The sequence below is a fragment of the Sinocyclocheilus grahami genome, unplaced genomic scaffold (genome assembly GCF_001515645.1).
Source record: "Sinocyclocheilus grahami isolate Dianchi unplaced genomic scaffold, SAMN03320097.WGS_v1.1 scaffold411.1, whole genome shotgun sequence".
Taxonomy (NCBI): domain Eukaryota; kingdom Metazoa; phylum Chordata; class Actinopteri; order Cypriniformes; family Cyprinidae; genus Sinocyclocheilus; species Sinocyclocheilus grahami.
In genome coordinates, this window is record NW_015505590.1 from 559,896 (window position 1) to 575,232 (window position 15,337).

The 15,337-nt window shown below is 35.2% G+C and overlaps 1 protein-coding gene across 2 annotated transcripts in view; it reads left to right on the top strand.

The window, feature by feature from the left end:
- The window catches only part of LOC107551008 (E3 ubiquitin-protein ligase NEURL1B-like), a 59,631-nt gene that overhangs the window by 33,786 nt on the left and 10,508 nt on the right, over positions 1 to 15,337 (top strand). The window contains exon 1 of one of the 2 annotated variants that reach the window (XM_016232485.1): positions 8,083 to 8,323. The exons of the other annotated variant lie outside the window; for it this stretch is intronic. Within the exon in view, the coding sequence (XP_016087971.1) occupies positions 8,293 to 8,323 (31 nt within the window). The 5' untranslated portion in view covers positions 8,083 to 8,292. Of the gene's footprint in view, positions 1 to 8,082; positions 8,324 to 15,337 lie in introns of those variants that run through there. 2 annotated transcript variants of the gene reach the window in all.

Consider the following 15,337-nt stretch of genomic DNA (forward strand, 5'->3'; position numbering starts at 1 on the left):
TTGCTTTCACTTTCATGGTTATTCAAAGACAATTAAACTATACAGAGAAAGCAAGCAAAAATCATTTACATTATCAAAGAACAGTATGACTGAACAGTCTAGTGCGAGTTTAAGCACTTAAAAAAACACTCCTGTTATAATTAGTGAAGCTGTCTGTACACTGTTTGATGAATGAATCTCTTGCTTACATCATACGTACATCTGCACTTTATTTATGATGTGAGGATTTGCGAGTGCGGAATTCAGTCAGCAAGTGCTCGCACTGATCAAAACTGGCATTTCAGCGATGACTTCTGAACGCTATTCTGACTGAACGTGTCATTCATAAACTCAACGGAGTCGTGTGCGATTGGTTAAAATGTGCAACGCTGTAAAAACGCATGAAAAGAAAAATAATGCAACATGAGCAGATCTAAATTTATTGCTGCAATCAACAATTTTTATTTAATTTTTATTTGTGACCGCCGTAATGGATTTAGTTTAACTGTGCAGGGGCATTTTGTCCCAAGCTCCCGTTGAATTCTGACCCATTGTAAGGCCTTCCCCAGCCTTACACAGGACGATGGTGTATCTAACCCAAGTGCAGTTTATTCCAAAGAGAGAAAATCCAAAACCAAACTATTGATGAGTGTTTCAAAGTACTACTTCAAAATCTTTGCAAATCATTTTTGAACCAATGTTTTGGAGTGCATATAAAACTGCCAAAGTCATGTGATTTCAGTAAACGAGGCTTCATTATGTCATAACTGTTTTGAAATGTTTCAAAATTTCAATAGCTCTCCATCGAACCCATGAATCATGCAGGTTCACCCCCATTGTTCAACTTGTGTCTATGGTTTTTACCTGATGTTTGTTTTTATAAATTTGTAGACATTTTATTGAGGCATTTGTATAATTAAACAATAGAAGTTAATAGTCTCTAACTGGCCTGTTTAGCTCAGCCATCCAACAAAACAAGCTCTGATTGATAAAAGACCACATACAGACACTTAATATTTAGTATTAGAACAGATGATTAGTTATTTGCATTTGATAGATTATACTTTCAATAAAAAATTTGCAATAAGTTTATAAAAGCACAAATTTTATGCATTTTGGTCTCTGTTTTGCTGCACTTCTGACCAGCAAGCGTAACCAGCGTGTGGTGTTTTAAGTACAAAGAAACCAGTTCAATTAACCGTTCGCAAAGAGTTTGATTGACAGGCGATCTGACCAATCATAACACTAAATCCGCCGTTTTGCCCGACAAACAAATCAGACAGGAGAGTAGATTAACTTTGGAATTAAAGGTGACATATCATGAAAATCTGACTTTTCAAGGTTTTATTTAAGTGCTATAATCAGGTCCACGGTGCATCTACCAACCAAGGAAACGTGAAAAAGATTAACCCAGTAACTTTATTTTGGTAAGCCTTTTTCTGCAAGCGTCTAAGAAAACGAGCACGTCTGATTTTGCTCCCTTGGTGACGTGGCAAAGGGATCTCATTATAATATCAATGCCCCTTAATCTGTAAGTTTACACCCACGGTGCCGTTATTGTGTTTTTGCAAGTGACAACGGTGTATTAGTTCTAATGCCATGGCAAAACTTTGAGCAAAACATGCTAACTGTTCTGTCTTTGGCTGCACAGATGAGCACAGAACACTATTTTAGAGTCCCAGCCTCAGAGGAGACAACAGAGCAGTGGATTTATTAATTTATTTACTGTATATTGCTGCTGCCACACAGATCTAAAATAAACATGCAATTTATTTCCCAGCGGTTTACCTTCATAGACATAACCAACTGGTTTTTGTAACTCGTGTTTTTTTTTGTGTGTGAATGAGAACTTAGCTTAGTACTCGCATGCTGTGACAGCCGCTTTCTGTGCGTGTGCTTCGGATGTGTGCCCTCAGAAAACCGTATATCAGAAGTTTTAACTCGTATGGTTTAAAACGCATGATTTCAGCGCGATAAACATGATAATTAGAACCAAAACATGTTTTTAGCAGGTACGAGCTGTAATGGCGCAGCTCTATCCTCCTGAGAACCAGAAATAAAAAGCTTTGTGAATTTAGTATTTTTTCATGTCATTACATTGTTTAGAGCATAAGAAAAAAATGGTAAAATAACATTTTTGGAAAATTATATTTTATTCATAAGTTATGATATGTCCTCTGTAGAGGACACCAGGACTCAGTTTTTCTAAAAATAAAATGACAAGACAGGGCTGTATGTTAACTTTTTTTTCATATAGCACTGGTGCTACAGAGGTTGAAAGTTTTGTAGCACAGGCCAAAAAGTTGTAGCACAAGTATAAAACGTCTGTTATCATGTCTGAAAACAAACACAAGTAATGGAGTTCATCACTTAAACAGGCACTGATGTTCCATACAGAGCACAAAAAATACAAACCATCACAAAAGTTGTTTTAGACAGTTTTCTTAATTTGCTAAAAATGGAAGAGTGCAGAAACATAACACCTCTTACACCTTAACAAAATACAAATAAAAAAAATAAAAATAAAAAACAATGACAGACATTAAGGCAAAGAAAAATCTTTGTCATTATTTTATCTTTGTTATTAGAAAATAAGTTTATTTTTCAGGTACAGTATTTAGCAGTAACATTCAAGAAATTGAATGAACAAATATTAAAATAAAACACTATACACATCAATTATACTTTTTTTAAAGTAACTGACTGATGATAAGTTCATCAGTCAAGATCTGTGAGTGATTTTTTCCCCTGTGTTTTGTTGTTTTATTAACATTAAAAGATCATCTGTCTTTCAATAGTGTTTCATTTTTATACCATCATTTACTCAAGTTGTTTTAAACCTGAATTAATTAATGTCGTCTGTTGAACATAAAAGTTATTTTTGAAGAATGCGGGTAACCAAGCAGTTGCTGGCCCACAGTGACTTCCATGGTATTTTATTCCTACTGTCAAAGTCAGTGTGGACCAGCTACTGTTTGGTTACTCACATTCTTCAAAATATCTTCTTTTGTGTTCAGCACAAGAAATAAATTAATACAGGTTTGGGACAAAATGTGAGTGAGTAAATAATGACAGAAATAAAATTTTTGGGTGCACTATCCCTTTAATGACAGGCGGCAGCATGTTTAGTAGCTACTGTCCCTTTAAGAGCTTCACCCGTTTCTCTCTCAACTGTTTACTTTCATTTCAGACATAACAACTGTGTTTATATGTAAACCTTGTGTGTTTTTGACATTATTAGACGCAAAATCAATCAGACGCGAAAGACAACTTAGTCCAATAATCAGGCGCTTTTTGACCGGCTCTCAGTGTGAGCGCGCTTCTTGAGTACGCGCTCAGAAAAAGGCGTGCAGAACAGCACGTGAATTAAAGGTTTAACCGGTATTGCTTTAAAGCAGATGGAAATAATGTAGTTTTGTGATTGCGCATAAGTGCAGTGTCCTGTGAGAGTAGCTTCCGCTGAGTTAACACTGATGTGAATGCATGTGACGTTGTACATTATATTGAGACGGAGGGAGGCGCCAGAACTGCAGCTGATAGAATGTGCGCTGTATCACGATACTACGATAATTCTTCAAAAGCAGATCGTGGAGACATTCAAAAATCGTCATATCGCACACCCCTAACTACCAAGTATAATCAATCTCACACACAAACAAGCACAACGAACTCACTTCACACTATTAAGCGGTTAATAGTGTGTTTTTTGTGTTATTGTCACAATACACTTCAGAGGAACAAGGAGACACTGGAGAATACTTTAACAAGACTTTATTTTCATGCACCAAGGAAGACAAACTCGGGAAGACGTTTAACAGCAGACAGAGAATTAGGGACTGGGAGCACTTTAAATACACACAGGAGGAGGGGATGACGAGACACACCTGGGAGCAATGAAACATCAAGGGAAACACCTGGGACAAATGAACTTAATCAGGACAGGAACAAGAAACTAACCAAATAAGGGCATAGGAAGGCACAAGGGGAGCAACACACACACAAAACATGGAACAGAGTCTGACAGTTATAAACATGCAAAACTGAATCGCACGCGTGCTACAGTGGTAAATTTATTCATCGCACAGACCAGTTTTTTCGTAGCAGTTTTTTATGTGGCACTGTACAGCCCTGCAAGAGTAGACATGAAAAGGCAAAAACAATGGGAATTTAAAAAAAATCACCAATCAATTTTTAGGTTTCAGGATTTTTATATAACTAACTTTGTTTAAGGATGGTTCTCAACTATGTTATAAAATATATAACAAAATTATTTGATATACCATTTTGCTTTATGCAATATGTGTGTAAAAATTCCATAAACTGGTTTTCCCATTAAGCACAATGTTATCTATACACTCTATCTAATTTGCATATTAAAGTGCTGTTGGGACAGGATGTTGAAAAAAGAAGTGTAATAATGGCCAGATTTTCATAACAATATCTAATATTTCATAAGAATATTGATATATAATTTGTTTTCCTATTCAATTATTTTGTCTCCCAAAATGTATAATTAACATGCTTTTAGTCCTGGTGTCCTCTACAGTGGACATGTATGAAATTATATCCTGTTTCATAACAGGAAGTCATATTTTGATTTGAAACCCCATAACATTTTCCTGAGATGTTGATTTTTGACAAACAATTTGAAAATTAATCAGATTTAAATGATAATTATTAGTATTTTTTTCATGTCATTATGGAAATATTATCATATTTCCATAAGGACGTACAATTTTATCACTAATTAATGTCAGCCATTTTTAAAAACCAAGGAGAGGGGGAGTGGCCATGGTGAAACATCCAATTATTTGGTATCTCTGGAAAGCCCTGAATGTGCTCTGTACAGGACATCCAGACGTAAAACTGTGACATGCAACGTCTCAGAGAAATTCACTAAAATAGAATGCCCACTACAGAGGCAAAAACTCCATAGCTGGGTCTCAGGAGGCTATTCTGGAAAAGGGGGCGGGGAGCAGCAGCTCATTTGCATTTAAAGAGACAGACCCGAAAAACAGCGCGTTTCTGCTTCCACTCAAAATAGGCATTTTCAAAATGATATAATAAATGCTCTGTGGGGTATTTTGAGCTGAAATTTCACAGACACATTCTGGGGACACCAGATAACTATATTACATATTGTAAAAATGGGCATAATATGTCTCCTTTAAACTTTAAAAATGTTGTATTGACATCTTTTCATGGTTGAAATAAAATATGTTCTGATGTTCATCCATGTTTATTTCGTGCTTTAATAAATATGAAAAGACGATTGGATTATGTGCCGCTTGAATTGTGGAAATATTTGCTATGTGGAAATAGGTGCTATGTTTAGGCATTGATAGTGCGATATATATAGCTATATATCAACTATCAATGCCTAAACATAGCACCTAACTAATTTGAGGTGGTCAGGTGGTACAAATTATAGCTCTCAGAAAAATCCCAATTCACAAGTTGTAATTACAAGTTCTACAAGGACATGAACGCTTATAACAAGTTTGTATCTCGTAATATCAGTAATTACAATATGACATGAATGCACCTTTAAATACCAGATTAGGGTAATCACATGACAAAAACAACCAATGACAAAACAAAACTACTAAACAAGATAACAAGCCAAAGAAAACCAAAGAAATCATGACATATAAATCAAAGGAACCACAAGATCACACGAGGGGAACTTCAAAATTAAAAGACCTCAACAGAACCCAAAACAGATGTAACAGTATTTTTTAGGGGGAAAAAAAAGTTATGGTAATGGTAACGACAATCAACATTGTGAATAATAAGAATTAAAAAAATCGGGTAGGCAACACAATGAAATAAATGTTAAATATCCTGACAATAATCTTAATTTATTATTTTTAATCTTAATCTTCCCACTAATTGTAATTTTATACATTTATTTATTATGTGATTTCACATAATATAGTATTTGTTTTATATTTGCAACAGGAGCTGATGGCAAGCATCCCATTACAAGATATCATTCTATCCCAAACAAAGAGCTTTTATTCATGTGATGCTTGTTTACAGTGCAAATAGTCTCCGCCTCAAACATTCTTCCCGTGTTAACCACAGTTATTGCCACTTTTCCTTCTGAATCCATTACAAACACTTCAGAAGAATTTCATTGTGCATCGGCCCTGCCTTAGTTTATATATACTGTGCAGTAGTATATTGCAAGATTGCTTTGTTATATGAGTATATCTAAAACCATAAATTTTTCTTGAAAATAGCTAAGCATTTAATGCATTAATCATCCCACTGAAGGTCTTTGACGTCCACAAGTGCACTTTTTTGTCCTAAGTGGACTTGCTCATAACATTCTTACCCTATCAACCGTAGGAAAAACTTTCTGGGTATCTTGAAATTATTTTATATGCTTGAATATGGAGTGACCATGGGCCTTGTTACTGTCTGAATGGTCACACTAGGTGACAAACAACCTCTCTTGAGAAGATCTGGGGCAGATTTAATAGCCGTTGGCCCGCGGCCGGCAATCATGGGCTAGGTCTGTTTGGACAAGGCTCCTCAGAGACAGCTACAGCTCACAAGACAGGAAGCAGCTTGCATGGATCCCAGCGGTCAAGGTTGTGAGGAGATAGGATGGGGGTTGGGGTAGAGAGGGGATTTCCTCGTAAGGGGTTTGTGTCATTTTCAAAAAACACCCACAACTATGCTGCAGTCATGAAACATTTAGGTACTAATCTGTTTTTCATTTTTTTTAATGTATTTTAAGTGCTTTAATATCTGCTGGCCTGTTTGCTATTGTATGTTGAAAAATGCAAAGTTTATATTACATTTGAATATCCATTTCTGGAGAAAAAGGGAATGATAAAAAACAAACACATTTAATTTAGAGCCAGGTAATTTATATAAAATAAGCTGTATTTAAAAAAGAATTGATATCTAGTAATATTTAATTTTTAACCTTCTTAAGGCTAATATAGCTAATATAATAATAATGAAATTAGCATGACCCACAAATCCAGATATTTATTTCATTCAAATGAGTTGAGTTAGATACACCACACTTATAATAAAAAGTACCATGACTACTATGATTTTTGGACATGTCCAATCAAAGGTAGTACCATGTTCGGTGACTTTCCTTGGAGTATAATGTACATATCTTTAAATATAATAAACATATCAGTACCAATATATGTAACATTATTTTATTGCGAGGCTCAATAAGAGGAACGCGTTTTGCCATGCCATGTGCGTTGCGTTTTAAGACAGCGTATGAAGTTAAAAATGATTCCATTTGAAAAAAGACTCGCGTGACCAGCCGTTCTTGAACACAAAAACGCGTCACGTGTGATTGTTCTCTACAAGCTGGAAGAATTGACGTCGCGTCGTTCACACGGGACGCATTTGTGATATGTAACAAATCCAGATATTTATTTCATTCAAATGAGTTGAGTTAGATACACCACACTTATAATAAAAAGTACCATGACTACTATGATTTTTGGACATGTCCAATCAAAGGTAGTACCATGTTCGGTGACTTTCCTTGGAGTATAATGTACATATCTTTAAATATAATAAACATATCAGTACCAATATATGTAACATTATTTTATTGCGAGGCTCAGTAAGAGGAACGCGTTTTGCCATGCCATGTGCGTTGCGTTTTAAGACAGCGTATGAAGTTAAAAATAATTCCATTTGAAAAAAGACTCGCGTGACCAGCCGTTCTTGAACACAAAAACGCGTCACGTGTGATTGTTCTCTACAAGGTGGAAGAATTGACGTCGCGTCGTTCACACGGGACGCATTTGTGATATGTACACATGCGCCGTTGAGTTGCGTCTAGCTGCTTTTATCAGGGTTTTGCACCACCAGCGTTGCGTTTTAAGACGCGTGTCAAGTTAAAAATAGTTTAGCTTTTAAAACGCTTCTTGCGCTCTCCTCGTTAACTGTTACATTTTGTCGCGAGCTTTTTTTAAACGCAAGGCTTTACGAATCGACGGGCGCGCCTACAGTGCATCCAGTTTTGTTTATTATAACGCCAGCGTTGTAGTTGGTCGCGTCGCGTCCAGTGTAGATGCAGATGGGTTGTAGGATGATCAGGCGTGGGGAGGGCTTGGCTGGCCAATGCGCCAATAGACGCCAATGGCTTGAAAAGCCGCTTCTGTGTGCATGATAGTATGAAGACGCTGCAAGTCTCAGACGCGTAGAGATTTCACAGAGCTGCGATTTCGAAAATATTCCGTATTTCTGGTAATAAATGGACAGACCAGGAGCAGAAGCATTCGCGATCCACTTGTCACCAAGGGAGTGCAATTATTGGAAATAATGGGGAATACAACACCCAAACCACTAATAGGTAGGAGATGGCTTGGTTGGCCGTTGGTTGATATGTCTTGTGACAGAAATCAGAAGCATTTTGGTATGCTTTAATGTAGATAGAGATGTGTAATGTCTTGATTTCTTGTGCAAATATAAGCATGCATACTAGCTTCTGAACTATATTGGGATGACAGTGCGCGCTGCGTAGGAGTGAGAAGATGATGGGTGATGTTCAAGTTATTCACAGACCCTGCTAATGTGTCATTGCTTAAAGCAGTCTAATTCATTAAGCATAACATCACCCTTTATGTTTTAAGTTTTTTCTCCTTTCCCCCCCTCCTCTCATGAATGTTATTCACCTTATTGTTTAGATATTTCTTATTTGTCTGTATTTAAAACGTTAATCAAAGATGATTATGTTCTCTAGTAACAGATGGCTTATTTATTCTGTATTAAAGAGACCACAAGAGTTGATGTTGATGATAAACTGTACAGTTGTGCAATAGATGAGAATTCCCCCATCCATGAGAAAAGCTCTGTTTCTTTCTGCTGAATTCTAATATGTTCTACACTCTCCTCCATTTCAGATTATAGTTCAATTATCAAATAAGAAAATTAGTGACATTGATCATGTGAAGTGCTTTGTAAGACTGTAAGATGTTCTTGCTCCGTTAAAGCACGAGATGGTCATTGTCAAACCAAATGTTAAGGCATCCAACATTTGTGTTAATTTTTCACTCATCTTGTTGTGCAGATAATATCATTTGTATTTAAAATGTTGTATCAGTAAATGAATAAAAAATCTTTTTCATGAACGGTCTCAGAATTTTGGACCCTGCTGTAGGACATTTTGACACTGACCTGACCATAAATAGGTTTAATGAGATATGTAATTGGCCGATTCTACACTATCAGTAAAGTTAATCACATGGCACATGACCAGCACATAAAAGCTCACAGTGTGCATGTATACCAAAAGGTTAGGAATGACTCACAATGTGTTTCATTGGCACTGCTGGAGTTCTGCTGCTCATTGACCCCAAATGAATATTCTTTGTTTCCATATTCACAAATAAAGCTCTATCTGGTATCCATTATTTCTCATTGTGTGCTCAGTCCCCACCCTCTTGTAAGTTTTGCTTAGAGCTCTCTGAACTATGATACTGGAACGCTGAAGAACTGTTGCACCCCCACACAACAATGAACTATATGTTGACTATAAAATGGTTACATATTCATGAAGGATTTACTTATAGTCGAATGTGAACTTGTGTCTTAAATATGATTGAATGTATGGCTTGGCATGCCATACAAAGCTGATTTCCAGTTTAACTCTGAAACAGCATGATTGGGTGTGTGGAACACAATGCTGGATCAGGTCATAGTACATTTTTAGAACAGTTTGGAAACATGAATGTATTCATCTTGGTGGTTTCATCACTTTTAAAATTTTGGCAATATTAGATGCCGTTGCCTGACTGGCTGAATCATATTGGTATTTGTGTACATATCCTAGAAAATGAAAGACAGGAAATTCAAGATTTAACTTTCAGACATTTTACCCAGCATGGATAGCTCATCTGTAAAATCTGAGGCCCGATTTGACTGTACCAGAGTTAGCATATAAAATATTTCAAACTTAAATCCAGAGTAACTTTTTAGCTTTTCAGTCAAAAAATTATTTGTATATTTATCTTACATAAGATTTATGAGATGGTGCGGTTGTAATCGAGCTAATGTAAAGTTGTACAATTTGGCTTGAAAATAGTACAAGCTATGTACATCTATACACACACACAAAAATTAGCCCATATGCCATTCTGCCATACTAATTTGTAGCAAAACATGGCTAATGTAGGCATTCAGTTTTTAAATTTTTTGAAACTTCATTCTTAACATTTATCACAGTATTCTTATATGAATTATGCATGATGCAAATTTGTTTTGCAAAGCAAACTAAAAGTCAAGCGATATGTTTTTAAAATAAATGTTTAGGTCGGAGCCAATAGTCTTGTGGCAAGAGCTTTGACATATAACTGTGCATCCTAGTTTGTGCTCATTTTTCGTATCCTGTTCCCCTCTATCCATCTAGAGATAGTTAAGGTCAATGAATCAGCCATATATGGCTGATTCATTGACCTAACGTATCTGTTTGGCTGCATTGACAAACTGCAATATGAAATCCACACTCAATGGAAAAACGTGTCTCCACCTACATTTTTTTAACCTATACATACAATTTACAGCAGTTCCCAGCTGAAAAGACACTAGCCATTAGGTGGTAGTGACTTTATCTGTGCCAAAAAATGTTTTCAGTACATTTTCAAAAAGTTTGCATTGCCTGAGAAAAAATGAGGCAAGCAGTTCTCAGACAGTTTTTCTTGCTCATGAAATCACACACTAGCAAACCAATGAGAACACAGAACAATAATGACGATTCACAGTAAATAAAGTGTAGGCACCAAAGCTGCTGTAGACCCACTCACTCCAACCCCTACATAACTGGTACAGATTTGCAGAAAATTACAGTTGTTTGGGGAAAAAAATAATTTAAGGAATCTTTCCCAAAAAGACTCATGGCTGTATTAGATCAAAAGGGTGCTTCTACTAAATACTGAGCAAAAGGTCTGAATACTTAGGACCATCTGATATTTCAGTTTTTCTTTTTTAATAAATCTGCAAAAATGTCAACAATTCTGTGTTTTTCTGTCAATATGGGTTGCTGTGTGTACATTAATGAGGAAAAAAAATTAACTTAAATGATTTTAGCAAATGGCTGCAATATAACAAAGAGTGAAAAATTTAAGGGGGTCTGAATACTTTCCGTACCCACTGTATGTATTCCCAACATTTTCTTATGCAAGCTTTACGTTGCTCCTCAGATAAGGGAATTCATAGTAATGTTAATATTTAGCAAGTCAGTTTAGCCACATGGCTTGGGTAATGCACGCCCCTCATATGTACTAATTAGTGCTGTCAAACCATTAATTTTTTTTATCTAATTTTAATATAAAATGATGTTGATTAATCAAATTCATTGCAAACTAATCACACATCAATTTGGGCTGAGAAATTACTCCCCAAAAGATCATTTAAAGTCATAATTGTGTTCAATGAGAAAAGAATAGTTGTTACAAAAGTAGTTTTTAAAAATAAGTATTTTGTTTCAACATAGAACTTACACTTAAACATTTAAGGCTACAATGTGGCCATGACATTGTTTTTTGAAGCTGCATCTGAAGTGGCATTTAAATAGGATAGAATGGGGGAAGATAATTTCAAATTGTAACATATTTCGATAAAAGATTAACATGTGCACAATGATAATGATGAATCAGCCAAAGTGTATTTATAGGAAATAAATAGAAACATTTGCTAATATGGTTGTTTAAACACAAAATGTAAAATAATATAAAATATATAGTTCAGTCTTGAAACTCTAGATGGCGCAGGCTGACGGGTTGTTAACGTAACTGATGATATTCAGAGAGTTAAACGACTTGGCACAAGCTGATTGGTTCATGCTGCATATGTAGCCAATGAGCTTAGTGCCTTGCATTTATATGGCTGGCTAGCATTCACTTGAGAATTCCTGCACCGCGCTTTCAGAGTTTCTCTTAAACCCTCCACCTTCCCCAGCTCCCCCTGTATAGATCTGCTACGGGTTATTTTATATGCTGTTTGTGCAGCAGCAGTATGTCTTAAATACTCACACTGTATCGCCATATGCATTGGCAGTAGCAAGTTCCTGTACTTGCTTATAGCTGCAGCAATAATCTACAACTACAGCAATTATCAACAGCAGCAGCAATTCAGCAGCAGCGTAGCAGATCTATTCCGCCAAGACCAAATACATCAACATTGTCATATGTTAGCACCATGCTAAAATCTTCCAAGAGTTGTCATGATTGAAGTAACATTTATATATTTTTAAAGGGGCATTCATGTAAATACTAAAATAAATAAACAATTTTATTTAAAATTTTATTTAGATGATTTTGTTGTATAATTGAATAACCAATGACAAAGTAGAAAGATTCATCTGAAAGGTAAAATTATTCTATGACTTGTATACAAGCATAAGAATATTTACAGATTTAATTGTCCATATTTTTTTAATTGAATATATGTCATAATATCAACACTATGAATGCAAATGTAATGATTTCACTAAGTTAAACTATAGGTTTTAATGAAAGCAAAGATGTCTTCAATAATACATGGAAATGTTAAATAAACCCAAAATTACAATTAGTATTACATTTTGAAATAATAACACTAATAACAACATGCCACTTGGGGCCTTCTGTGTCAATTTATTTTTACTTCACAAATCTAAAAACATTGTGTCCACATTTCCCTCATTAACAAATAGACACAAAAACTTTGACAAATGTTGATATTCAGATGAAATGACAAAATTTAAATTTGCATAGCTTACTCGTAGATTACTGGTTTTAAAACACATTCATGTTTTTTTTTTTTAATATTGATTTTTTTTTATATTGAAAGTTGAAATTGAATATTGCAGTATGTAATTTATTTTTAAGGAAATATAGTCTAAATATGAAGACCAGTAGGTGGCGGCAACTCATTGTCTTAATAAGTAAGTAATTCAGTCATTCATTCAACTGGTCTTCTCAAACAGGTTTTTTATTCAGAAGCAAGTGACTATATGAATAGTTCTTTATGAATAGGTCACTGAACCATTGGCTTACTCAATTTGTTCAATCTTACTCAATCTGCTGTGTTTCGTTACTAACTCAATCCACGTTTTTGGAAACAGCTGTGTGTTTCTTGGAAATACTCAACAGTTTTGTTGTGGTTTTGTTTAGAAGCATTTTCTTTGGCGAAATTGAGCAAAAACAGACAATACTTCACAAAATTGTGTTAAAAATGTAACACAATATTAACTAATTAATTAATTGAATTGTTGTATAAAATCAACATCACAATATCACATCGCACAGTCATCATGTATCATGTTTGTCAGCAACTGCATGCAATGCATTAACGTGTTAAATCGACAGCCCTACTAATATATGTATCACAAAACCTGCTTCATATGTAGGGCTTTTCTGATGTAGTAAACTTGCTCTGTAGCTCACCTGATACAGCAATACACTTGTGATGCAGAGCTTGAAACACTAGTAACAATCCATTGAGCACAAAAACTCATAAAAGACAGCTAAAATGGCATGTTTACTTAAGTTTTTATCTTACGTTTGATTTTGTTAAAGGAACACACCACTATTTTTGAAAATAGGCTAATTTTCCAACTCCTCTAGAGTTAAACAGTTGAGTTTTACCGTTTTCGAATCCATTCAGCCGAATCTCATTAGACCGTTAGCATCTTGCTCAAAAATGACCAAAGAGTTTCGATATTTTTCCTAATTAAAACTTGACTCTTCTGTAGTAACATCGTGTACTAAGACCAACGGAAAATTAAAAGTTGCGATTTTCTAGGCCGATATGGCTAGGAACTATACTCTCATTCTGGAGTAATAATCAAGGAACTTTGCTGCCGTACCATGAGTGCAGCAGACGCAATGATATTACACAGCGCCTGAAAATAGTCCCCAGCTAGGTAACTTCTAATAAGCCTATTTTCAGGCGCTGCGTAATACACAGACACATTTCACATTTAACACATTTCCAACTGTTGGAAAATGTGCCTATTTTCAAAAATAGTGGCGTGTTCCTTTAACAGGTTAGGTTTAGTATAGGGCTCAGTGTAGGTAGTACATTATTTTCAAACATGATAAAGCATTTACCTTTTAGCGTCATTCACTGGACGTTTCATTTACATGATAAATATAGCAACCAACATAATAAAATGTTGTCAGATTCACATTCATCTGTTTCGGATAAAACTGAATATGCTTTTAGCGCCACTCACAGATATTTTACTATGAAAGTGTTATGAAATGTGCAAGAAGAAAAACAATACAATTTTGAGGAAATGTAGGTAGGGGCATGTTTTTCCACTGAATGAAGAATAAGAATTGGCAATGTGGGATCTATTAATTTGGGGTAGTATTTATGCAATTCAAATCATTATGAAGGTTTTTCACTCCTTTTTTCATTTAAAATGAAAATTAATTTAATTTTTTCCTTTATCTCTGTCTTCAAATCTTTTGTCATTTCCACTGTATGGCAGAAGGCCTGTGATATACTGTTTGTTTGTAACACTAATAGCATAGACAGAGCTATAGACTCTCATGTGTGTGCGTGTGTGCTAGGAGATAGGAGTCAAGGGACTGGACAGTGGCATTGTCATTAACCACAGCTCGGATTGGATAATGTAGGCCTATATTTGGAAGCCACGAAAACCACGCTTTGCTTCACAAGTGGCGTTTATGGCTCTCATCTCTCCTAAGCCTATACACAAATCAGTGGAGAGCTCTTTTAATCACAGCCTGTGAGAAGGTGACTGTTGTATTTTATGAATCTGCCTTAGATCTGTTGATGAAAAACGCTTAAAACCTTCCATATTAGCCCATCCACAAACTGCAGTTTAATGCAGTTTATCGCTATGGAATGTAAAGTGGAAGGTGAGACTAAATGGAAAGTAGTTATATACTTCTATATTTGTATGTGTATTCTGTCACACCCACAAAGTTGTCTTTTCTGTCAAGAAACATGTATTTTTTTGCGACATCTTTGTTAAATGCAGTGCTTATATTTTACTGAAAGACAATGAAAATCATAATCATAATGACAGTGTGCTGCCTACATCCTCAATTTTCATGAAGAACTCCAATAACTGTGACATACCCTCACGAAATACAACAACAGATGCTACAAGTGTTTCACTGGTTTGTTATATGGCAGTGTTATGTCTTAAATGAATTTAGATATAATGCTTAACTTGGTAAATGTGGCATGGGACATTTCACTGTTTGTACATAGATTAGAGCTAATCAGAGTTAAAAGCTTCTTCTGTATAACTACTTCAATGAAATATATGTATGTAATGTATGTGTATGTGTGTGTATTTTATATATATATATATATATATATATATATATATATATATATATATATATAC